General features: G+C 41.5%; 1 protein-coding gene across 1 annotated transcript; it reads left to right on the top strand.

Annotated features, from left to right (window-relative positions):
- The first annotated feature begins 5,285 nt into the window (after nucleotides 1–5,285).
- Nucleotides 5,286–16,939, top strand: BRK1 (BRICK1 subunit of SCAR/WAVE actin nucleating complex). Its single transcript, XM_054595126.1, has 3 exons — nucleotides 5,286–5,422; nucleotides 14,607–14,689; nucleotides 16,031–16,939. The coding sequence occupies exons 1-3, from the start codon at nucleotides 5,305–5,307 to the stop codon at nucleotides 16,055–16,057; spliced, it is 228 nt and encodes a 75-aa protein (XP_054451101.1). The 5' UTR covers nucleotides 5,286–5,304; the 3' UTR covers nucleotides 16,058–16,939.
- Nucleotides 16,940–23,410: the final 6,471 nt, after the last annotated feature.

Genomic DNA, 23,410 nt, shown 5'->3' with positions numbered 1-23,410 from the left:
TCGTGCTCATGATTGTAAAGGAGGCTCAAATGATCACAGTGCAAGTGACGCACTCCAAGAATTTGATTCCACACTGATTATTATACCTGGAGTCATTGGCAAGATCTCCAAGTTCCAAGAAGCACATGACAGACTCAAAGAGAAGATAGGGACCTGGTTCTCATGTTTGAGGCTACCTGCCATCTGGAAACACTCCTTGTTGCACCAACAGCATTATCAAAAGGCTTACTTCTGCAGCCCTGCATCACTCGTTGGAAACAATTCCTACAACGAAGAACTACTATGCTGGCAAATCGAAAGCTCGAGGACTGCCTGATGGCAAACTCTACGAGTCATTTAGGAAAAATCTCCAGAAGCCCAGAGGAACATTCTTTACTCTAGGACAGGATCATATCCTTGAATTGTTTGAAATTATAGGGGAGATCCTGGAACAGGTGTATAGGAAATCAAGCAAAAAAGAAAAGAGCTGTGCCCTGGTTGGGTGGCTCAGATGGTGTATTGGAGCGTTATCTAATACACCAAAAGGTTGCCGGTTCAACCCCTGGTCAGGGTACATACTGAGGTTGCAGGTTTGATTCCCAATCAAAGTGCCTGTGGGAGGCAATTGATCAATGTTTCTCTCTCCTCTCTCTCAAATCAATAAATATATCCTCAAGTGAGGATTAAAAAAAGAAAGAGCTGAGCCTGACTAGTCCATGGGAGACCATTGATCATTTCTTAAATTGTATAGATGTGTTGATTCTCTGCTTCCTGTAAAAAAGGAAACATATGAATATAGGAAATCATGAATGCATACTTTGTGAAGAGTTAGGCACTGTGCTTAAAAGTTTTATTTATTCTTTCTCACATAGTTCTCCCAACAATCCTAACCCATTCATACTGTTATTCTTGTATGACACATGAAGAAACCAGTGTTGAGGGTGGATGAAGTGACTCCTCTCTGGCAGATTTATGATTTAAAACTGAGGTGCCCAGCAGAACTGACTTCTCTGATACATATGAGAAAAATATTGACTTCCACAATGTCACTTGGGAAGTAGGGCCTTGAATGGCAGAGAAGAGCCTTCTGGATGCCTGGGAGTCAATATTTCTTATTTTAGAAATAATTTATATGAATGCGTATGATAGCTAAGATAGCTTAAACTGTTTTCATGTTGCTACAGTGAAAGATACTAAAGTCTGTAATCAGCTGGAGAAGGTGCACCACTTAATTGGTTGTGTGATCTTGAATTTCAGTTTTCTCATCTGTAAAATAAGAAACCTCTTTCTGACTTCCTTCCACAGGTTTATGAAGGTTCTGTGAGGTACTAGCTATGAAGGCAGCTTTATAGCTTCTAAGGTCTGAGTAAAGGACTGTTAGTAATGGTTTCTCCCCAGCTACTGCTAGAAGACTGTTCAACCACATTTTTTTAAGTAAAAAGCATTTACTGCACAAATCAGATTGCAAATATTCCCTTAAACAAAAATTAAATTGTCCTTAATTCCACTACCTTAACAAAATAGATATTGATATTTTTGGTATATCCACCCTGTCCTCAAGCAATCATAATTTTTGCATAGTTGTAATTAAACAAATTTTATGTATTTTCTGTTTGCCTTCAATTTATTATGTGTGTTACATTGCCATAGTGTCCATAATTAGCATTTATTTTTTAATTATGTTTTATTGATTATGCTATTACAGTTATCCTGATTTTCCCCCTGCCCCCCTCCACCTAGCATCTCCCATTCCCTCAAGCAGTTGCCCCACCATCGTTCATGTCTATGGGTCATGTGTATGAATTCTTCGGATACTCCATTTCATATACTGTCCTTTACATCCCTATAGCTATTCTGTAACTACCTATTTGCGCTTCTTAATCCCCTCACCTCTTCACCCATTCCCCTACACCTTCCTCCCATCTAGCAACCATCAAACACTCTCTGTATCCATGAATCTATCTCTGTTCTTCTTGTTTGCTTAGTGAGTTTTTTTAGAGTCAACTGTTAATAGATACATATTTATTGTCATTTTATTGTTCATAGTTTTGATCTTCTTTTTCTTAAATAAGTCCCTTTAACATTTCATATAATAACGGTTTGCTGATGCACTCCTTTGATTTTTTCTTGTCTGGGAAACTCTTAATCTGTCCTTCGATTCTAAATGATAGCTTTGCTTGGTAGAGCAATCTTGGCTGTAGGTACCTGCTTTTCACGACTTTGAATATTTCTTGCCAATCCCTTGTAGCCTGCAAAGTTTCTTTTGAGAAATCAGCTGATAGTCTTCTGGGAATTCCCCTGTAGGTAACTAACTTCTTTTTTCTTGCTGCTTTTAAGACTCTCTCTCTACCTTTAACTTTGACATTTTAATTATGATGTGTCTTGGAGTGGGTCTCTTTGAATTCATCTTTTTTGGGACTCTCTGTGCTTCCTGCATTTGCATGTCTATATCCTTCACCAAATTAGAGAACTGTTCTTTCATTATTTTTTCAAATATATTTCCAATATCTTGTTCTTTCTTTTCTTGTTCTGGCACCACTAGATGCAAATGTTGGACCATTTGAAGTTGTCTCAGAGGCTGCTTATACTATCCTTGCTGTTTTGGATTCTTTTTTCTTCTTATTGTTCTGATTTGTTGTCGTTTGCTTCCTTATGTTCCAAATCATTGATTTGATTCTCAACTTCATCCACTGTACTACTGATTCCCTGTAAATTGTTCTTTATTTCAATTAGTATATCCTTCATTTCTGATTGGATCTTTTTTATGCTGTTGAGGTCCTCACTAAGTTCCTTGAGCATCCTTATAACCATTGTTTTGAACTCTGCATCTTGTAGATTGCTCATCTCCACTTTATTTAGTTCTTTTTTTTGGAGTTTTGATCTATTCTTTCATTTGGGCCATGTTTCTTTGTCTCCATGTTTTGGCAGACTCCCTGTATTTCTTTCTATGTATTCGGTAGAGCTGCTTTGATTCCATGTCTTGTTACTGTGGCCTTAAGGTAGTAGGTGTCCTGTAGGATCCAGTGGCATAGCCTCCCCTATCAACCAAGCTGGGTACTCCAGGTGCACCTTTCGAGTGAGCTGAGTACACCCTCCTCTTGTAGTTCAGCCTTGGTTGCTGTTAGCAGGTCAATGAGAGGGATTTACCCAAGCCAGTCAGCTGCAAGGATTGGCTGTGACCACTGTCCACCAACCTCCGCCCTCCGTGGAGGATCAGCTGTGCAGGGGCAGGGTGGTGGTTCTCTGATGTGGTGTGTAGCTGTCCACTGAGTGCGCTGGACCTGGAGTTTCCCGATTGTTGCAAGCCAAGGTCAGCCCCAAGCTATGTTTTGCCCAGGGCCACCCTGCCTGAGCTATAAAGCACTCTGAGATGGCTGTTACTTATGCTGGGCTTGGAGATTCCCAGGCAAAGCCAAGCTGTGAATCGAGGCAGGCTGCTGCTAGTGCCTGGCCTGGGGCTCGCTGAGGCCACCTGCTGTTGTTTGATTGATAGGATTTAGGAAGTTGTTCAGCAATAGCCAAGACCAGCCATTCATCTGAAAAAGCAGCTTGGGTGGGCCCAGAAGTTGGATGGGGCGGAGTGTCTGGGATCTCCAAGGCAGGACAAACAGTGTTAGCCAGGTTGAAGGGGTCTCAGATAAGGGACCAGCTTGCTGGCTCTGTGGCTTTGTGAGGGGAGGGTTTAGAAAAGGGACAATGGCCTGGAGGCCAGACACTTCATTTCCTCCTTTTCTGCCACTGGTGCCTTTCAAGCTGCTACCCTGGTGATGGAGCTCAGAGGGAGTGAGTCTGAGTAGGTGAGTCCATGTGTGGGTTCTTTAAAAGGAAATGCTTGGGGCTCCAGAAGTTTTTCCCACCGACTCAGTCCCCACTGGTTTTTGTAGCCAGTTGTGGGGACTTAAATTCCTGGCTCTGGAACCTGGGCCGAGGGGCCTGGTGTGGGGCTTGGACTCCTTGTTCCTGATATATCCCTCCCGAATTTTTATCCACTACACATGGGTGTGGGACCAGCCCTCAGCGTCTGTGCACCCCTCCTAACCAATCTGGATGGATATGGTTTCTTCATTTCCATAGTTCCAACTTCCATTCGACTTGATTTCTGATGGTTCTGAGTGATGATTGTTCTATATTTTAGTTGTAATTTTGATGTGGTTGTGCAAAGAGGTGAGCCATGTCTGCCTATGCCGCCATCTTGACTGGAAGTCCCCCATAATTAGCATTTAAATGACTGTATAATAATGCCATAAATGCCTATACGTTTGTTTAGCCATTCCAGACTGTGGAGATTTAGTTGTCTTTTTTTTAAAAATTGATTTCTTTATTTTTGGGGGGAAGGGGAGGAAGGGAGCAATAGAGGGAGAGGAACATGGATGTGTGTGAGAGATATGTTGCCTCTTCCACAAAACCAGCTGGAGACTTGGCCCCCAACCCAGGCATGTGCCCTGACTTGGAATGGAACCAGCAGGTCTTTCCATTCTCAGGTCAGCACTCAATCCACTGAGCCACACCAGCCAGAACCTTTTCTATGCCTCACCCGAGGATGTTTTTATTGATACAGAGAGACACACACACACACACACACACACACACGCACATGCACACGCACACGCACACAGACATCCATGTGAGAAATATCAATTGGTTGTCTCCTGTATGCGCCCTTACCCATATGGAGCCTGCAACCTTTTTGATGTATGGGAGGACGCCCCAACCAACTGAGCCACTCTGCCAGCTCTTTGTTTAATAGTTAATCATACAAAAAGTACCTTTGTGTTTCAAGTGCATTTTCTTCTTCAATGATTTTCTTAATGAAATTATTAGGTCAAAAAGTTAATTTTTTTACAACTCTTGCCATTTACAAATTTCCTTACAAATTGATAGGCTATTTATGTGTTTATTAAACCACTTAATGTGGTTTAATCAGTTATACCCAACTTATTGCCGACACATGACACAGACCATAACCTAAACCTGGAGCATTTGAGGAAGAGGGTAGGTGACTCGAATTCACGTTCCCCTTAACGACCCTAACCGCCAGGGATCCGGTGTTGTGGTGGGTTGGGGGCCTTGGCGCGTGTGCACTCCATTCTCCCTCCGGATTTGAGGCAGCAGTTTTGAGGTCCCCAGCCTCATGGAAAAAAACAAACACACAAACAAAAAAACACAACCACCAAAACGCCGACCAGGATGTGACGTTGTGCAGGCGCTCCACAATGCCAGTTGATTCGTGGGTGCCCAGACATGGGAGTGGGCTGGCGGCGCAGGCGCACGGGCTTTCTGGAGGATCGGGGCGCCTGCGCAGTCATTCTTCCTTAGGCGGCAGCCATGGCTGGGCAGGAGGATCCGGTGCAGCGGGAAATTCACCAGGACTGGGCGAATCGGGAGTACATTGAGCTCATCACCAGCAGCATCAAGAAAATCGCGGACTTTCTCAACTCGTTCGGTCAGTGGGCGAGCAGTGGGAGGCGGGATGGAGGGAGGCCTCGGAGACAGTTTGGCCGGGGCGCTAAGCTTTGAAGGGGTTCTCTCCGGGAGTCCTCGGCTCCTGCTGCATTTCGCTTCCTCCTTCAGGCCCCACCTTCCTCCTTTCTCCCTGACCCTCAGGCTCCACTGGCCAGTCCCTATAGGTTTATCCTGCTCCACGCTGAGCTCATCGGCCTTTTTGCCACCATTCCGGATCCGTTAACAAGCCCTTTTTCCAGACGCGTCAGGCAGCTCCATCCACCTCCTCTGCGTCTTCTCTTCAGTAGTCTCCCACTACCTTTGTGCTCCACTTCCCTTCAAGTTCCCTCTTTGCACTCTGAGTGCACCTTTCAGAACATAGCCGTGGCCGTGTCGCTCCCCTTTGTAAAGACCCTTGACGGTTCCCCAGCTCTTTCAGGACCCAGTCGAAACCTTTAGCGCCGTGCTGTTTACTCGCCCCTTCAGCCTTCTGTCCGTCTTTTCCTGTCTCCTGTGTTTGTTTTATGCTCAGAGTGGTAGGAGATGAGGTAAGAGGTATGGTCCAGATCGTGTAAAGCTATGGGAACCTTCTCTGTATTGCTGGTATCTAGTTGTCAGTAGATGTTATGTCTGCCTCTAGCAAAATCTTTCCTAGGCATGGCCTGCTTATGGCAGTCTTTTTTCCGTATCCTTCTGGACAGCAAGCCTGTAACGAGAGATTCCCATCGTATGTTTCTCATGTATTAAGAGAACTGAGCACTGTGTAGACTTACATATTCACAAGGTGTAAGGATGACGTATAGCAGCGGTCCCCAACCTTTTTGGCACCAGGGACTGGTTTCATGGAAGACAATTATTCCATTGACGGAGGTCGGGGGACTGGTTTCAGGATGATTCGAGCGCATTACATTGAAGCTCACATCCTGCTGTGCGGCTGGTTCCTAACAGGCCCAGACTGGTACCGGTCTGGCCACCGGAGTTTGGGGACCCCTGACATACAGTGATCTTTTTCAAACTCCTGTGTTTCTGTTCCACGAATTCAGCAACATTGAGCAATTAAAGATTAAGTAGGGAAAATGATGTATAAAAAGATTTTTAAAATGTTTTCTAGCTAGAGGACTGATGAGTTCTAAGAACACAACATGAATTTTGTTAGAAAGCATCAGCAAGAGAAGCTAGTTCTCAGTGCAAGACGACTCTCTCAGGCAGTGGCGGGGGGAGGGGTGGGCGGACAACGACACAGAATAAGAACAGTTTTCTGTACTCAAAGAATTTTTATCTTGAAGATGAAATAATAACTTCAGAACAAATTAGAACGTCGTTTCTGTATTAATGTATTTACATACAAGGTGTATAGGGACTATAAGCTTGATGTATCTTGGGTATGGTGGATTTCCTCACCAGGGAATGGGGGTGAAGGTTGTATTACTGAGAGAACAGAATAGTATAAATACATATGTCAATAACACACATTCACACACATAACTTGCTCTAGAGGCTGTATTAGTTAATGGTGTAAAGAAATCATAGATGTTAAGTATCCTGAAATTTTTTGAGGACTGTGAGTGAAGGAACATGGTTTAGTGAAAGAGAAGTGGTTTTGGAGACAGGAGACTCAAGTTCAGAGAGGCTACAGTAATTGATTTTAATGAGTAATTGATTTTAATGAACTGAAAACATTCGAGAAATACCTGTTTACCCTGATACTCAGTCTGTTTCCTCAGAGACTTTTTTTTAAAGTTTCATTCAGAGTCTTTCAATGTTAATTTTCATAACTAGTTTCTTCGGCTTTCTGAATAATTAGGGGGTTCTTCACAGCACTCTTTACTCACAACATTCCCTGAGAAGAAGGACCAGGTAAGAGAAATCAAAATATTGCATCCGGAGGGAAAGATGGAATGATAACAAGATCATAGCTTTGGATTAGTCTGGAAAGTCAGTCAAAAATAGTTTAAAAAAATCACTGACATGGAGAGTTTTAACTTTAAAAAGTAGAATTAAAAGATTTCAGTCATCTGGTAAGCATTAATGTCTGATATGTACACACAGAATATCCAAGCACAGTAATAAGAATGCCAGTTCAATCATTAAAGCATCTAAAATAACAATCAAACCAGGGCTGTTTTTGAAAATGTAGTAGTTTAGCATCTCAGTCCCCCAAATTCGGATTTGGTAATATCTTCATTTTTGAGCATTGAATTGTATTAATAAGCTTTTAGTTCACATTCATTTATCCTTGACATATTACACCCACTAAATTTATATAGTGGGTGAGTCCTGGAACTGAGTGAAAATTGAAGAGGTTGAGCTTAGTATTTGCAGAGGAGAAATGTCTTTTTTTCTTGCTTCATTAGGAAAGAAATACCTGCTCTGAGATTTTTATCAAATGTGAGTCACATTTTGTGATTAGAAAGAGAATAAAGACTTTTTTTTTTTTATTCAAGAATTCTACCAAGCCTTAGGCTGAGGAAATAGACACACAATTCCAATCTTTAGGAGCCAGAAGAATGGCCTCCCTTAGCTTAGGCTGTTGTTCTCCCTTAAAGTGATGAGAATGGGCTGATGTTTGTAGTAATCAGTTACTTAGTGGTTTTTGAAGATTCTGTAGAAAGCGATTTTGTTCTTTAAAGAAAAGAACAATTAATTATAAGTAGCAAGATTAAACATTAAGCAATCCAACTTAACAGGTATCAAGCTGGTGAAGACTGGCAATATCATCATACAAGAGTTTAGACAAATATCAACAGGCTGAGACACTGGATAAATCATAAGGATATGCTTGAGTATATTGTATGGCATTGGATGATTTGGGATTAGTGTGTAAGATGTATTTTTCCATTCTAAGTCCTTAGCATAACTCCTTAGTTCTGATATGTATCTGTGTGGCTTGTGTGGAGTTTATAATAATATGATTTGATGTTGCAAAGATTTAAAGGAGTTTACTTCTAGGAGGGACCTGGAGCTCTTTGAAAATGGCAGCAATCCTATAGTCCTCTCCCTGATCTCAGGGAATGTGTTGACTATGTGCTTTGGAAAGCAAACTATTTTTACAAGATAGCCAATGACATTCAGAACAGTTTTTACCCTACGATTGCAGTTGGTGAGAGTAAAGTTACAGTGTCTGTGTGTGTATTATTGATTTGAGAGAGAGAGAGAGAGAGAGAAAGGAAGGATGAGAAACATCCATTTTGCTGTTCCACTTAATTTATGCATTCATCAGTCGGTTCTTTTTATTTTTTTTAAGAGAGAGGGAGAAAGGGAGAGAAACATCAGTGTGTGGTTGCATTTCATGTGCCCCCTGCTGGGGACCTGGCCTGCAACCCAGGCATGTACCCTCCACTGGGAATTGAACCAATGACCCTTTGGTTCACAGGCCAGCACTCAATCCACTGAGCCACACCAGTGAGGGCTCATTGGTTGATTCTTATATGTGCCCCGACTGGGGATCAAACCTACCTTGATAAAGCAGGATGGTGTTCTAACCAACAGAGCTACCTGGCCAGGGCTCTTTGTGGTTTTCTCTTTTAACGTTGAAGGACCACCTAAACCCGAGAACACACAAGTCATAAAGCAGTGATAACATCCTAACACTAAAGCTGTTCTCTACTTGGAATTGGTGAAGTTTCCAAAAATAGATTGTCACGGATGATAGTTTTTTATTTTTTTATTTTTATACTTTTTTTTTTTTTCTGGTCCTAGAGCTAATGTGTGCAGAGAAGTATAGCAAAAAATAAGAGAATGTGACTTTTTAAATTTCAGTTTTTATACTTTGCTAACAGATACAGCATGCCTGTTGTGGCCCACCTGTGTGTCACGTGCTATGGAAAGGAACAATTAAGAATAAATGAACATAATAGTCACTTCTAAGAAATTTAGAATTTTGTTGGAGAAATAAGACTTACCTGCAAAACAATTCAAGAGAAAGACTTGACTTTTGCAGGCTAAGGCTTATGAATAACAGTTCAAAGAAGGAGCTGTCCAGTAACTGGCATTTGTCAATAGTCATAATGTATATATAAATTGTCCTCCCTTTTCTACTGTTTCACATTCCACAGTGTCAGTTACTTGCAGTCAACTGTGGTTTGAAAATATTAAAGGGGATATCCAGAAAAAACAATTTATAAGTTTTAAATTGTGTGCCTTTCTGAGCACTGTGATGAGATCACTCGCTGTCCTCTGTCCTGCCCAGAACCTGAGTCATCTCCCTTCGTCCAGCATGGCTTTACTATATATTCTACTTGACCGTTAGTCACTTAGTAGCTGGAAGGGTTGCCAGATCTACTGCCATGGTATCACAGTATTCAAGTAACTCTTGTTTCGCTTAAATGGCGCCAAAGCACAAGAGTGGTAACGCTAGTAATTCTGGTAAGCCAAAGAGAAGCCATAAAGTGCTTGTTACATAGGGTCCGCAGCCTACACCACATCACAGTGCGCGTGTCATGCACCTCACACCGTCTCATCATTGTATCATGGCACATCATCACAAGAAGGATGAATACAGTACAGTAAGATAATTTTTGAGAGAGACCGCATTCACATAACTTACTGTTATAATTTATTTTTAGTTATTGTTAATCTCTTACATGCCTAATTTGTAAATTAAACTTTATCATAAGTACATACGTATAGGAAAAAACGTAGTATATTTGTATATAGGGTTTGGTAGTATCTGTGGTTTCAGGCATCCCGCGAGGGTCTTGGGATACATTCCCTGTGGTTAAGGGGTGACTACCATATACAGCATCAAGCACCCTGTCAAAGACAACTGGCATTTTTAATTAAAGTCTGGTGATAATGTAAGTATAAATGTATTCTGATTTCAGATTTGTTCAGCTGCTGGACACTTTCCCTGTGTTTTGTTTGAATCAGTATGTATTTAATGGGATCTGAAATATAACCAAAGTTTCGGAGTTCAACATTTTATATTTCTCAACAGTGCTTATTCAGATAGGCCAATAGCATTGTGTTGTTCTTGGATTCTGATTCATTACCAGATTGCCAGAGCGAGAACAGAACAGCCATCCAGGAAGGAACCCTCCCCCTCACTGCCCTGCCACTTTGGATAATTTTAGCTTTTTTTGTGGGAAATGACAGGTTGTCATTGATAACATTCATGCTGTTACTGAATAACATACATGATATGCCCTTGAGTTTCTAAAAACCAGACTGAAAGAGATTTGGTTCTGTTGGGTAGCTGTGGCAATGTATCCAGGAAAAGGAGGACGCTGAGGTGCTTCTTCTCAAGCTAGACCTGGGAATTAGAAGAAGCAGTACTAGCAGATAAAAGGACAAGAAAGAAGAATGAAGAAGGAAGGAGACCTGACTTGGGGTGCTGAACACACAAACAATATACAGATGATGTATTATAGAGTTATGTACCCGAAACCTGCATAATTTTATTAACCAATGTCACACCAATAAACTCAATTAAAAATAATTTAAAGAAGAAGAATGAAGAATATTCAGAATAGATGAATCCACAGACACAGAAGGCTTAGTGGTTGCCAGGAGCTGAGGGGAGGCAGAATGGGGGATGATCACTAACAGAGGTTTCTTTAGCAGTTATAGAAATATTCTAAAATTAGCTTATGGTAATAGTTGCACAGTTCTGTAAATATTCTAAAAACCAATGAATTATATATTTTAAGCAGATGAACCTCATGGTATATAAATTATATATCAATAAGGCTATTTTTTAAAAAGACTAATGAAGAGTCGCAGCGAAGATGGCTGCATGGGAAAGGATCTAATGTGGAAGCAAAAAAAGGGATCTAGACAGTGGAAGGGTCTGGCTCTAAGCAAAATTTAGGGGGCGTGAGGAGTCAGTTACGGCCTCAGAGACTCGGCACGACGGTAGCGGCGCGCACTGGGGCAGTGTGATGGGAAGGAGTACCACATCGGTGGTGAGGGAGCGAGGCTTTGGACTCGGCTCTGCTACACCGTTGTCCAATCAGTGACCCATGATGGGCCCTCCACATACGAGGCCTTGCTTTCCCCACTTATAAAATTAGTGGATCACACTAGAGTCAATCTTTTGTTCCATTAATATACCAGAATCTGTCATTTTTTTCCAATAACATCTGTGTGTCAGGCAAGACCGTAAGGCTGCAAAGATTGGTAAGATGCAACATCTGCCTCTGATGAACTCATTTTACTGGGGAAACAGACGTGTAAATAAATTATTAATTACATGTACATAAATAACATTCACTTTGTTGCATGAACATTTTCTCATATCATTAAATATTCTTAAAGCTGGTAATTTTTTAAAAAAATTCATTTATTGTGGTTAGGTGGCTCGATTGATTGCAGCGTTGCCCCATACACCAAAAGTTTGCAGGTTCGATTCCCAATCAGGGCACGTACCTAGGCTGTGGGTTCAATCCCCAGTTGAGGTGCGTATGGGAGGCAGCCGATCGAGGTTTCTCTCTCCCGTCCACTTTCTCTAAAATCAGTATTTTTGGGTGAGGATTTTGAAACAATTATTTATTGATTTGAGAAACATCAATTTGTTGTTCACTTCTTTATGCACCTGTTAGTTGCTTCTTGTATGTGCCCTGAGTGTGAATCTCACCCACGACCTTGGTGCATCAGGACAACACTCTAAGCAACTGAACTACCCAGCCAGGTCGAAACTGCTCATTTTTTTTTTTTAATCCTTACCTGAGGACTTTTTTTTCTTTTTCATTGCTTTAGAGAGAGAGGAAGGGAGAGAGAGAAACCTCAGTGCAAGAGAGAAGCATTGATTGGTTACCTCCCAAGCACCCCTGGACGGGGGATCCTGACTGGGGATCCTGACCAGGGATCCTGACTAGGGTTCAAACCTGCAACCCAGGTATGTGCTCTGACCAGGAATTGAACCTGCAAACTTTTGGTTACAGGATGATGCTCCAACAAAACTGAGCCACACTGGCTAGGGCTGAAACCATTCATTTTTTTTTTTAAATATTTATTTATTTTTAGAGAGGAGAAGGAAGGTAGAAAGAGAGGAGAAGGGAGAGAAACATCAATGTGTGGTTGTATCTCATGTGCCCCCCACTGGGGACGTGGCCTGCAACCCAGGCATGTGCCCTACACTGGGAATTGAACCAGTGACCTTTTGCTTCACAGGCCAGCATTCAGTCCACTGAGCTACTCCAGCCAGGGCTGAAACCATTCATTTTTAATGGCTGTTTATTTATTTATTTATTTTTAGATTATTTAATTTATTTTTAGAGAGGGGGAAGGAAGGGTGAAAGAAGGAGAAAAACATCAAGGTGAGAGAGAAACATTCATAGTTTGCCTTTTGTATGCCCCCCAACTGGGACTGAACCCACAACCCACGTGTGTGCCCAGACTGGGGATCTAACTGGCAACCTTTTGCTTGTGGGGACGACGCCCAACTGAGCCACGCCAGTCAGGGTTTTAATGGCTGTTTTAATAGTCTCTCGTAGGTACGTCATACTTTATCAAAGCATTCCTAAGTAATAGTGGTGAACATTCTTGTTTGTTAAATTATTATCCAAAGCAAGACATGGTAACTGAAGACCAACTATATAAGTAACTATCACATTAGAAATTTAACCATAAATGTTTAGGTAAATAACAGAAAAGGAAGATTTTATCCATCTGACAAAGACTCCTCAGAGTTCCAGTTTGAGCTAAGCTTTGAAGGAGAATGTTTAGATGAGTAAGATTTGGATATGATGAAATGGAAATTGAGGCAAGATCAGGGTATTGGAAAGTTGGTCTCAAAATGGATGCCAAAGCACTTTGCATTAACAGCCAGGGAAGAGATGAAAAGGAAGGTTGTGAGCTAAGTGTTAAATGATTGAGTGGGAATGTGGCTTGGAGAGTGGATATTTTAAACTTAAAAAGTGGAGATTATTGAGAGATTACTGAACAACAGTGTTGGAGGAAGTGGTAAGAAATAATTTAGCATGCCTCGAAAACTTTTTACCCTGTATGTCAAGAATAGTTATAGAAAGAGTATTCAAGTAGTTTCTGTTAGAAAAGTTTGCAGATGAAAAGGTATTTTAGGGAACATCTAAGTTTCATTTTGGTGAGGTGGTGAAAGAAGATCGGAAAAGGAAGGAGAGGAAGTTTGCAGATGGAATGTGGGCTTCAGAGGTATTTGGTGTTCATGTTTTCTCTTGTTCTGAAAGGCCAGTGGAGATAATTGCAATGAAACAGCGAGTGCCCTCGGGGAGCAACAGGGGAGCAACAGTAGCCATGAGCCTTCCATCGGCTTAGAAACGCCTCACACCGTTCCTCCTCCCCGTAGCCTCCGCTGCTTTCTCGACCTCTGCTTTTCTTCCCTAATGAGATTATTTTCTTCTTGTCTTTTTCCCTCTCTTGATACTCTTAATTTGCCTATCAGCAAATGATCATCTGTCCAGCCTTGGTCTGTTAGTTTTCTATCATTGCCATAAAAAATTACCACAAATGTAGTGGCTTAAGCCGCATAAATTTATTATTTTACAGTTGTGTAGATCAGAAGGCCAGCACTGGCTCACTGGGCTGAAATTATGATGTCAGAAGGATACCTTTCTTTCTGGGGGCTCTAGGAGAGGATTTGTTTTCTTGCCCATTGGGCTGTTGGCAGACTTCAGCTTCTTACAGCTGTTGCCCTGAGATCCCTATATCCTTGCTGGCTGTCTGCTGAGAGCTGTTCCCACCTTCTAAAGGTCACTTGGATCCCTTGGCTCATGACCCCTTCCCCCACCTTCAAAACGACAATGACAAATTGTGTCCCTCTCATACTTTGAATGTCTTCTTGCCTTCCTGTTCCTTTCTTGTCTACACTTAAGGGCTTAATATTAGATTGGGCTTCTCTAGACAACCCCGAATCTCAAGTTTCTTAACCTTAATCACCTACAAATTCCCTTTTGTCATGTAGGATACATATTCACAGGTTCCAGGGATTAGGATGTGGACATCTTTTGCGTCCCATATTCTCTGCCTACCGCATTTGGTAGAAAGTTCAACATATCCACTCTAAACAGCTGTGCTCCTAAGATACTTCTCACCTTGTCCTCTCTACTCTCCAGCTCTGTCCACCCACTCCCCTTTGTATTTAGCATAATATATCATTCCTCTTCTGCATTTTGCGGGGGGGGGGGGCGGTGTGTGTGTGTGTGTGTGTGTGTTCTCTTTTTTTTTTTATGGAATGACATTAATCCTGAACATCAGTCTCCTTTTACCAGATATGTCTTGTCGTTCAAGACTCGCAACACTGAATGAGAAATTGACAGCCCTCGAACGGAGAATAGAGTACATTGAAGCACGGGTGAGTATGACGGGCAGGGTTTTTCCTCCTGAGGCTAGGCAGGGGCTGTGCAAGAGAGGATACACATTTCTACTTCTTGCTAAAATGAACCTGGAAGCAGAAATAGTCTTAGAGAAGTTAAGTACCTTGCCTGGATTTGAACCAGGTTTCTGAGACTCCAAAACTATTTTCTTTTCTACTACTCCCTACAGTTGCACTGCGGGGTGGCTATAGGGGCGCACCACCGCCGGGGAGCACCACAGAGGGCGCAGCGCTCTGTGAAACCTGAGGGAAACCTGCAGGGGCCAGCTGAGATGGGAGCAGGGCTCTGAAACCCACAGAGCCCGTCCCGGGGTTGTGGCGGATGAGGGGGAATAAACACAGAAGGGTCGCAGACACTTCTTTGTTTGCCGAGAGAGCCGACAGAGACACTTCCCTCTCACTGGATAAGGCCGGGGCACATCCCTCCAGTGGGGAGGCCCGGTTGCCCTCTGTTCCAGCCTTTTACTGAAAATCTTATCAGTAGGGTATGTAACAGGAATGCATGCACTATCTTATTACATAAGCATATCAAGGTTCACAGAAAATAGATACTTTTAAGAAAACAAGTGACAGGAATTCACTGATATAGATGGGTCAGAGAGGAGATTAGAATCAACAGTAGAGACTATAGGTAAGGGGGAAGTAGACTTAAAGGTGCGTTAAAGATATAGGGTAAAAAGTGTAAATGAAGTTAATGTCTTAACAATACCAGGTAAGGGGTGTAAACAAAGGTCCTTCGCAGCATGAACTGACCAGAGATCTGAGGGAGAAAGAGAGCACACTCCAAAGAATTTACCTCTAGGCCTGATTACCCCCAGAGCTGCTAGATCAGATTTAGGGCTGCTTTTCCTGCATTGTTTCAAGCCTGAGTCAGGCAGGGGGAAGGAACCACCAAGAGATAAGAAGACTGCTTCTTGGCTGCAATGAGGATTCCAGCTATGTCTAAGCCAAGCTGAGAGGTGTGGGGGCCTTTTTGCCCCTTCTCCGTGTCCCCCAATTTCTTATCTGCTGCCCGTATAGGTCAATGCCTGTCTTAGGTTGCCCCTCCCCCAAGGGGTCTTACCTGTCCTTGGCAGGGACCATCACAAAGCAAAGCAGAGGGGCAGGTGGGGGAACAGGTCAGGTCTCCTCAGGAGCCTGTTTCTCCATGGCCTCCTGATTATTTCCAGCCTTGGGGTCCTCCAGCCTGTCGGCAGAGTTACAGCTTCTGAAACCAGGCTGGGCGTTTCCCAACACCCTACAGGAACTAAAATAAGACTTTTTTTTCTTAGACCCTCTGATCCTTTTGAATTTATCTAATTGTCAGTTTTCCTTCAACAGGTGACAAAAGGTGAGACCCTCACCTAGAACTGTGCCAGGCTGCTGCTGGGAAGTTGCTTTACAGAACACAGGCCTCCATGGGAAAAGTCCCAGCAGCCTTCAACTCCTTCCTCTCTCCTTAAAGAACAACAGGGCTTATTCTTGTTTTTCTTTCTTCGATAATGTGGCCTTTGGGCTCTGCCATGTACATCTGCCAGTGTGATATGGCATGTGGGGAGAAGTCCAGGGGAACTCTTGAAAACATTAGGCATTTTACCTTTTCAGTAACATTTTGTAGAACTACTGGTCAATGTATTTGAGATGCTCAGAGCCAAAAGCCTGAGACTGTTTGTGAAGGTCCTCCCCACCTCCCACTTTCTCTCTCTCCGACTTCCCTTACACTTTCTATTGCCTCTGCATCGATTCTGTAAACAGCCTTTGTCTCCCCCGCACCTTCGTTTGGGGGTGGCAGACAGTCCGGGCTGAGACGCTCCTGCCCTGGCAAGGTGGCTGCCAGAGAATGTTGTTAACCCCAGTTTTTTGTCCTCCTGGGGAGGTCAAGGCCAGGCCCCTACTTGGCTTGAAGGGACATTTTCAGTTTTCTTTCTGTCATTTGGGGTATCTGCCTCTGATATTTCACTAATAAACTCCTCAACTTTACCTGACTGCTGTGATTGTGGTGGGGAGAGGAGCTAGAGGTGAGACTCATACGCCCCACAGAAGTCTGATATGCGGGATTACTATTCTAACATAAAACTTTCAGGGGAAGCTGCTTGATCAAAGCCTAGGTGACTTACCAGCCAGAGCCCCTATATTTGGACTTGAGCTGACTAATTCATCCTGGGAATCATTTGGTCATTCAGCAGACATTTGCCAAGTGCTTACTTTGTGGGTACATTATGTATGCTCCAATAAAAGATACCATGTTGAATCAGGCGTGATGCTTACAGTTCATTGCAATACCAGAATTCCCCACAATTTAATCCAGGGTTCTAAAACCAGGTTTTGGAAGGTACAAGCTAAATGTCTACTTTTTAAAAGCAAATAGTTTAAACAGAAGAGTCTAAATCTTTTCATTCTAGAATCCAAAGCTTGCTATAAACTTGTGCCGACCTAAAGGCTTAAACAGTTACATAAAAGTTGTTCAGTACAGCCCTTTCCTTTTCTCACTCCCTCCCAAACACTACAGCTCTGGGTTTATGACTCGTTCTTCAATTTAGTGTCTGCATCCTACAATATACGTGGGTGTCTTTTTCTTGAATTTCCCAGTTGAATACCTTGCAGAAGGCAGGTAGTAAGTAAGTACCAGTTGAACTGACTGAAAGCTTAAGCTGCTTTGCACTTTTAGAACACCTGCTTAAACCTTTGGAAGACTTTAAAATTGTACCTTGTTTAAAAATAGGCTTTTACAATGGAGACAAAACTGACATCCTTTGCTTTGGTAAGTGCTTTTTTTTTTTTAGCATTGAGCTCATCTGTAGAGTTGTTTTTAACAGCCACTCGAGTTTCATTATTCATAATTCTCCCCCTATCCTCTTCAGGATAGAGAATTAGGTACTTCTAAAGTTTAAATTTTAGGTATATCTGGTGCCCTGTAGTCAATTTAACATATTTATTGAGCTTCTACTATATGCAAGGACTGTAACGTGAGATGATAATAGGGGCAAAAGTGATAATTACCTGTAGGCCAGAAAAGCCCTTCAGTGAGATTAAATATGAAAATGCTTGATAAATTTTTTATGGCCCTATAGTTACTAATTGGTTAATTTCTTAATATCAAAGTAATATTTCTAAAGAAGTTGGTGGCCTACATCATACCTATCGCTAATAGTAACCTGCTGCTTGTAAAGAGAGCGTCTAACGTTTGGAGTGGGACACAAATGAACCGGGGCCTCTGAGCAGCAGTGACTCCTCCACCTGACCTGGCGCTCGGAGGCGTCAGCGCTTTTCTGCGTTACCACCACCTTTATATAATGAGGCCTTCACCCGATCAAGGGTTTTTAGCTAATACTGTCTAGAATTTATTGTTACCACGTGCTAGATATGCTAAGTGCTCTATCTACTTTATTTAACCTTCAAACCCCAAGAAGCAGACATTCTTATTTCCATGTAATAGGTTTAGAACAAGTTTAGAGAGGCCGAGATTGGTCCAAAGTCATACAACGTAAGTGAAAGTGCTGGGATTTGAACCTATACCCACCTGACTTGAACTACGCTAACCATTCTCCTGAATGTGGTATAGCCAGGTCTAAAACTTACTTTTTCATACCTAGCCCAGAACTGTTTCACTATTCCCCCATTAGATGCTTTTAAGGCTATTACACACCTGTATGTCTTAGATGCCTTCCTCACCATCCTTTATAAAGGCTTCATAGGTTTTCCTCACCATGTCTGGCAAACACTGCTTTGATGTCTATGTTGTCTAGTTTCACTTTTTCCAGCTTCCTCCCTCTGAAGGTTCAATAGTAAATGTGCTGTGTTCTGGAAGTCTCGGCTAAGGAATTTAATCATCTCCAGCACTTCCTCTGTTTATCTCTGGGTTAGAGATGCTTCTGGAGCCAAAAGCAGCAGCTATATCCCGCTTTACTCTCAAGTCACACATCTTTGCACACCAGTCGTTGCAGTCCATATATAGTGTTGTGCTAAACCATTTATTTTATTCCTAATGCGTCACTTATGACAGAGTTCTCATTACAGACACACCTCATTTTATTGCATGTCACAAATGTTACCTTTTTTACAAATTGTAGGCAAGTCCTTACACGTTATTGTGATACTTGCTTCGTTGTGGTGGGCTGGAGCCCGAATGGCAGTGTCTCCGAGGGGTTCCTGTACTAACGCTCCCCCTCACTGAGGATGATAATTGTTAATATTTTGCATTTTAACCTATGTTTACTACATGATTGTTTTTGTTTTTTAACAAGATGCTGACAGGATAATTGGTTTGATTTGAACTATAAGGAGAATGGTTCAGAGAGGTTAAGTATACCCATATTTTCTGAGTTCATATTGAACTTATTCATCTTACCCTAATGAAAAATTTGGCAGAGTTCGTTTTTGCCTTCACACGTTAAGACATTGTAGGGAAGTTAATGACATGTTCTTCCCTTTCCTCATGAAGTCTTAAAGATTTCTGAAGAGGGATAATTATGAAGGATTTTTCCTGTTTTCTAACGAGTGGGAAGTGAGTTGAATATGAAAAATCTCTGCTCTTCATAAGAGCCTGTAAGTTTAATTTGCTTTTAGAGAGAGGCGAAGGGAGGGAGAGAGGGAGAGAAACTGATGTTTGAAGGATACATTTATCAGTTGCCTCTGGCACATGCCCCCAACTGGGGACCCATCAGCAACGTGCCCTGACTGGGAATCAAACTGGCGACCTTTAGATTTGGGCTGGCACTCAATCCACTGAGCCATAGCACCCAGAGCTAATTCACATATATTGAAACACTAAAGGGGTTTGAACCAGTGAGCTGTGACACACAAATAGATTACAAATCTATTCATAATGAGGCAGTTTTCAATCTTTAAAAACCAAGCTTGAACTGGATTTCAGAAGCAGGAAAAATAGGAAACTGATTTTTTAGCATTAGAGCTGTACCCAGTTCTGTCATCTTGCTCTTGTTTAAGATTCACTTAGTTCATTTCAAGTTCAAAGTCACTCAGTACTTTGAATTTTTTTACCTTTATTTCATAAAACTAAACACGTTTGTAAACATTATTTGGTACTGTAGGCCACACTAAGTAAACAGAAAGCCTGTTGTTTATCTCTAGGCTCCTTTCCAGGATTTGTATTCAGTTTCATACTGTTGACTGCAAAAAAAATGTTTGCCTCCATTTCCCTTTGGAGAAAGTAAGTTGGTGCCAATAGTAACTACTATTTACTGTAGTAAATAGTAAAAATAAAGCTGATTCCTGAAGACGGGGTGGCTGTCAAGCAGTTTGTACAACAAGAAAATCTGGTTGGATTAGGGCACTCAGGCTTATTCTGGAGAAAAGTTAGCCTGTACAAAGGCTGTCCAAAAATTAGGATTAGCTCACAAAACTTAAAGGTAAGAGAGAATTTTAGAAAGAATCTAGTCCACCCCTGCCTTTTGGAAAATAAAGAAACAAGCCCAGACAGGTTGTGTGACATGTCCATCCATTTCCCTGGGGCAAAACCAACACTAATACCCAGGTCTTGTTCCTGGCTCAGTGCAAAGCCAGAGCCATTCAGGGTCTCCCAATTCAGCTTTTTGGTTTCTGTGCCATGCTGGTCCTTTATTAGCCTCTCCCTGGATCTTACTGACAGCTTGAGAGAGTAAAAAAGCCATTGTCACAAGTAGCTAAGTGCTGTCTATTAGCATCAACATTTGCATTTGCAAAAAACTGGGGCAGTTTCCTTTGGCAGCTTTGGGCTTGGGACTACCAGGTGTGAGGTTGGTATTGTGCCTTAGTCTGTATCCTTCTGGTATTAAGGATCTGCATTCCCCAACCATAACATTCTTTAAAGTAATTTTTGTAAAACAATTTTCAGGCTTGTAGAAAAGTTGCAACAATAGTACAAAGAATTTCTATACATCATAAAACATTTTTGAATTGAGATTTACTTTTATCCTCAAAGCAAAACTCATTCAGTGTGACAGTCCCAGTGTGACTTGAAGAGTAAAATAGAAAATAAGTATAAGGTGAAACCCATTATACTGATAATATTTTTTAACAGGAAGGTGTTTAAAAATTTGATAATGATAAGTAATTCAGTTTGCCTAAGAAGTTGTTCCTTAGTGCCTTGGCCGGCATGGTTTAGTTGGTTGGGCATCGTCCCTCACAGTGAAAGGTCACTGGTTTGATTCCTGGTCAGGGCACATGCCTGGGTTGTAGGTTTGGCCCTCCATCGCGGGGCATGCGAGAGGCAACCAATCAATGTTTCTCTCCCTTTCGCTCTAAAAATGAATAAATATTAAAGAAGTTGTTCACTAGCATTAAATACATTGTATGTCTCCTATGTATGAGATACTGAGATAAAATGGTGAGAAACAGTTTCTACACTTGGATTTTACAGTGTAGTCATTTACTGTATTTTCCTCATGCAGTCCAAAGGACACGAAAATGATATTTGCAGAAAACCTCAGGAAAACACAAAGAATAGTGCAGTATCAACTTTATTTAATAGGAGAGATGTAAACCAAATTGTATGTTTTTTTGTTTCAATTTATGGTTATTTTAACTTTTTTACCATTATAAAATACATCACTACATATAGATTATGGCTACACACTAGTGTTGGAAAAGCAATAAAAAAACTGGCCTTGGGCAAGTATGTAAAGAATTATCATAATTCAGCAATAAGAAAACAACCTAACAAAAAAACCCCCAAATTCTCTAAACTGACACTTGGAAGAAGACAAAAGGATGGCAAACAAGCTCATGAAAGATGTTCAGTATTATCAGTAGCTGGAAAATACATATTAAAACTTCAACAGATACTACTATATGATCTATTAGAATGGATAAAAAATTTTAAAAAGAAAAACAAAATCCTTATAATACTAAGTGCAAGCAAAAAAGTGGAGCACTTGGACCACTCTTCAGAGGTAGTAATGTAACATGATACAGCAGTCTGGGAAAACAGTTTAGCAATTTCTCATGAAGTAAAACATCCACTTACCATGTGACCTAGCAATCACTCCTAGATGATTTTCACCTAAGAGAAATTAAAACTTACATGCACAAAAACCTGTATGCAAATATTTATAGCAGCTTTATTCATAATTGCTAAAAACTAGAAACAACTCAATGTCCTTTATTTGGTGGGTCGAGAGTGGACTACCACTTAGCAATAAAAGGGAATATGCTGTTGTAGATACGCACTACAACACGATGACTGTCAAATGAAGGATGCTAAGTGAAAAGCCAGATCTAAAAGGCTACAAACTGTATGACTCTGTTATATAACATTCCAGAAAAGACAAAACTTCAGGGAAAGAGGACAGACATTGGGCTAAGGCATAAGCCTGTGTGTAGGTTTGACCACAAAGGAGTCTTTTGGGGGTGATGGAATATTCTGTATTTTGATTATGGTGATGGTTAACATGTCGTTTTGTCAAAACTCACATCTATATATCAATTTGAGTGAATTCTATATGTACATTTAAAATAAAGTTAGAAGAAAATACCCTCGGTAGATACATATCAAACTCAAGATAGCTGTTGTCTCTGGGGAGGAAGGAGGGAAATGGGGGCCAGTATGAAAGTTAAGGGGGATTTTTCCTTATCATTTTATTCATGTAATATTAATTTTAATTTTTTATTGATTTTAGAGAGAGAGGAAGGGAGACAGAGAGAGAGAGAGAATTATGCATTCGTTGGTTGATTCTTGCATGTGCCCTGACCAGGGATAGAACCTGCAACACTAACCAACCGAGTTACCTGGCCAGGGCCCCCAACCCCTCCCCCATCCCTCCCTCCCGCCCTCCCTTTCTTTCTTCTCATTCGAAATCTGAAACCTATATAATTTTATTAACCAATGTCACCCCAATAAATTCAGCAAAAAAGGAGAAAATGCCGATTTCAAAGATGAGCTATTAAAAGCTTAGAGAATTTAAAGAGTTTTGCTCAACATCATTTATCTGACGCTAACCCTGGAATGAACCGATATGGCTGTGAACTTCAGAGGACACACACTGCATTGTGAAAGGATTTCTTTTCCGTTTCCTTTAACCTTTCAGATTATGTTCAAGAGAAAGTTGATTTGACAACTAACACTTGGCATCTAACGTCTAACACTTGGCTTATCCTTTTAAATCAAGAGTAGGATCAGAGTTTTAACACACAACAGATAAAGTTTAATAACTGTTTTGTTTTCTTTGAACTTAGTTCCACTGTACTCTTCTATGGCAAACGATAGTGAATTTCTGTTAGTGGTAATGATATAGAATTTATTCTCAAACTTATTTAATTGCTTGCATATGCATAGGATACCTTTGAAAGGGAGTACAAAATGCTGGCGATACTTGCTGTTTCCAAGAACTTCTGGGTGGCTAGGGGAACTGGGATAAGAGGAAAAATTTTAACCTCATTATACTCTTCTGTACAAAATTTTACTTTGCAACCCAAAATGCAGACAAACTTGATTAATGAGAAATTTAGTAAGTAAATAATAGCGCAGATGGTAGGGAAAATATGGGAAATACCTTGAAGGTCTTATGAGACTGAATTGCGCTACGGAACCTAACAGCACGAAAAAAACAGGTTTCTGATGGAACCAGAGAATGGGATGCTCTAGAACCGCACACTGCCTCACTGACGTTGGATGTCTGTGGCAAGATCCGTCTGCGCGCGCGCAGACGCCTGCTCGGGAACACGCACGCCTGCCCGGGAACACGCACGCCTGCCCGGGAACACGCACGCACGCCCCGCCCCTGC

Source organism: Pteronotus mesoamericanus, unplaced genomic scaffold, assembly GCF_021234165.1.
Source record: "Pteronotus mesoamericanus isolate MK-2021 breed Mesoamerican mustached bat unplaced genomic scaffold, CSHL_Meso_final scaffold_54, whole genome shotgun sequence".
NCBI classification, from domain to species: Eukaryota; Metazoa; Chordata; class Mammalia; order Chiroptera; family Mormoopidae; genus Pteronotus; species Pteronotus mesoamericanus.
The sequence above is the reverse complement of the archived record's forward strand: the minus strand, read 5'-3'. Positions and strand labels throughout refer to the sequence as shown.

Bases quoted from the DNA above. Each gene is read 5' to 3' on its own strand.
- BRK1 (XM_054595126.1), top strand. From the start codon at position 5,305: ATGGCTGGGCAGGAGGATCCGGTGCAGCGGGAAATTCACCAGGACTGG. The intron at 5,423-14,606 runs GTCAGTGGGCGA...TCCTTTTACCAG, and splicing joins GGACTTTCTCAACTCGTTCG to ATATGTCTTGTCGTTCAAGA. The intron at 14,690-16,030 runs GTGAGTATGACG...TTCCTTCAACAG, and splicing joins TAGAGTACATTGAAGCACGG to GTGACAAAAGGTGAGACCCT.